At 49.4% G+C, this 2,397-nt stretch overlaps 1 protein-coding gene across 1 annotated transcript; it reads left to right on the forward strand.

The window, feature by feature from the left end:
* Nucleotides 1-323: 323 nt before the first annotated feature.
* UCRPA7_4398 (putative siderochrome-iron transporter protein) lies at nt 324-2,397 on the forward strand (the record flags this gene model as incomplete). The annotated part of the gene is made up of 6 exons (XM_007916946.1): nt 324-520; nt 577-600; nt 659-1,030; nt 1,099-2,101; nt 2,161-2,255; nt 2,313-2,397. 6 exons carry the CDS (start codon nt 324-326, stop codon nt 2,395-2,397), a joined length of 1,776 nt encoding a protein of 591 aa, XP_007915137.1.

Here is a 2,397-nt window from a genome sequence, read left to right on the forward strand (position 1 = left end):
AAGTCAAATCACTAGTCTTGCATGCGTTCTGATAACGACAAGATAGAGCGCAGGTTTCGCCATCACGTACAGATATCCTTTTCGACGTTAACCCGGCCGGCCGAGCCTTGCTGTGCAGTCTGCTATGTTACCTTGAGTCTTTACTTGGTTTGTAGCCGGGCCTCGTGGCTTGGCATATAAGCTTCCGCTTGTCCTCTGCATTGGGCCTTCGACAACCACCTTCATCCCAGTAACTGCCAACCACGAAAAGGCCTTCGCTAGCCCTCTTACCTACCTATCCCACTTCAGCCAAGGAATCTTAAGTCCAACTCATGACTTCGACCATGAAGGACCCGGTCGAACAGCCCGCCGTGGGCACGGAGAATGATATTGTGGAGGAAACGAAGGTTGTCGACACTACAACGGACATGGAGCTTCAAAAGGTTGAGTCCGTAGCGGTAGGCGAAGCCACTGGTACCAATAAGATGAAGGCCATTGAGGCTGTCTGGGGAAAGCATGGAAAGCTGCTCATCATTCTTGCGTATGTCCAGTTGTGAAAATTTGGATGTAGTAGCTTTAACTGACAGTTGCTTACAGCCTATGTATCACACAAATCACCTTGTGAGTTTCGAGTAGCCTTGCCACTACATTGGTTCAAGGGCTCAACTGATGACGACAGCGAATTTGACAACACGACAATCTTTACATACTATGTATACGCTCAGTCGAGCTTCAGTAAGATCTCAAGCTTGGCAGCCTTGACCACCGCGGGGGGTCTTATCTTCTCGGTGTTCAAGCCTCTAGTTGCCAAACTGTCTGACGTTTTTGGTCGTGGCGAATGCTTCCCAGTCATCTTGGCGCTGTACCTAGTCTCATACATCATGTGCGCCAAGTCACCTAACTACGAGACGTATGCATGCGGCTACATCTTCCACTATTTTGCCCAGACAGGAATCAATACCCTGCAAGACATTATTGCGGCTGATATCTCGACTGCCCGTCAACGAGGCTTGGCAATTCAGCTTCAGTTTCTGCCCAATGTTTTCATGCCGTAAGTGTTGGCTTGAGATAGAGCTCTCATACCCCTAATTGTCCAAAGCCTAATGCTAATCTGTGTAGATTCACATCGGCTTTCGTGACATCTTCTGTCATCAATGGCATTGGTTGGCGTTGGGGGATTGGCATGTTGGCCATCATTATGCCCGTTGGTCTCGCACCCATGATCATCACTCTTCTCGGATGGCAACGGAAGGCGCGGAAGGCCGGACTTACTCAGAAGATGAAGTTGACCATCTATGACTTCTTTTCCCAAGTCGATATGGGCGGTATGATTCTTTTCTCTGGTGGACTGGCTCTTGTCCTCCTGCCCACGACACTTGCTGGTGATCTGGCCGATGGCTGGCACACTAACTGGGTCATTGCTTGCCTGGTTATTGGTGGTGTTTTCCTCGTTACCCTCCCGTTCTACGAGTACTACATGGCCAAGTTTCCTATTCTGCCAATTCATTACTTCAAGAGTCTTACCCTCGGTATGGCTTTGATTATGTACGCAATGGATGGTATGGGTCTTGGTGTTACCCACAGCTACTTTTACACCTGGCTTATCGTCGCTCGCGGATACCCAATCAAGGTTGCCGTCTGGATCAACGATGTCGCTCGTGCCGTGCAGTTCTTCACTGGTCTCTGTGTTGGTCTGACTATGTGGTACTTCAGACGCTACAAGTGGACTTGTGCAGCTGGTGTAGTATTGCGTCTCATTGGCTATGGCGTCATGTTCCGCATTCGTAACCCTTCCTCCACCACTGCAGAGCTTGTCATCGTCCAGTTCATCCAGGGAGTTGGTGCCGGTCTCGTCGGCACAGCTTGCTTTGTGGCTCTCACAGTTAACGTACCTCGACGAGAAGTGGCACAGATGACTTCAGTCGCGGTCTGCTTATCAATGCTTGGATCTACCATGGGCACGGCTATTGGTGGAGGCATTTACACGAGTCACTTCAAGAAAGAGTTGTACAGCTCACTTGGCGACATGGCCACACCAGCATTGGTCAACTCTGTTGTCAACTCTATCACCAAGGGCCTCCCGGCTATGGGAACTCCTCAAAGACATGCTATTGCGTTGGCCGTAAGATTCAGTGACCCCTATCTGCCATCAATTCACACGTTTCTGACTTTATGGAACAGTACAACAAAATTCTCGCATATTTCACGTATGTGGCTTTTGGAGCAGTTGTTCCCTCGATCATTTGTGCTTGGTATCTTCCCGACAAAGTCCTGACGTATGTGCTTCTTCAATGCAAATCCCAAATATACAACGGAACTGACCCTCTCGACAGTGATGCCCACAACCTTGTCGAAGATGACGAGCCACTGACCACAACTGTTGGGACTAACACCCATGAAGAGACTGAGAGGAAGTAA

The sequence above is a fragment of the Phaeoacremonium minimum genome (assembly GCF_000392275.1).
Source record: "Phaeoacremonium minimum UCRPA7 unplaced genomic scaffold PA7_03_scaffold_337, whole genome shotgun sequence".
Taxonomy (NCBI): Eukaryota; Fungi; Ascomycota; class Sordariomycetes; order Togniniales; family Togniniaceae; genus Phaeoacremonium; species Phaeoacremonium minimum.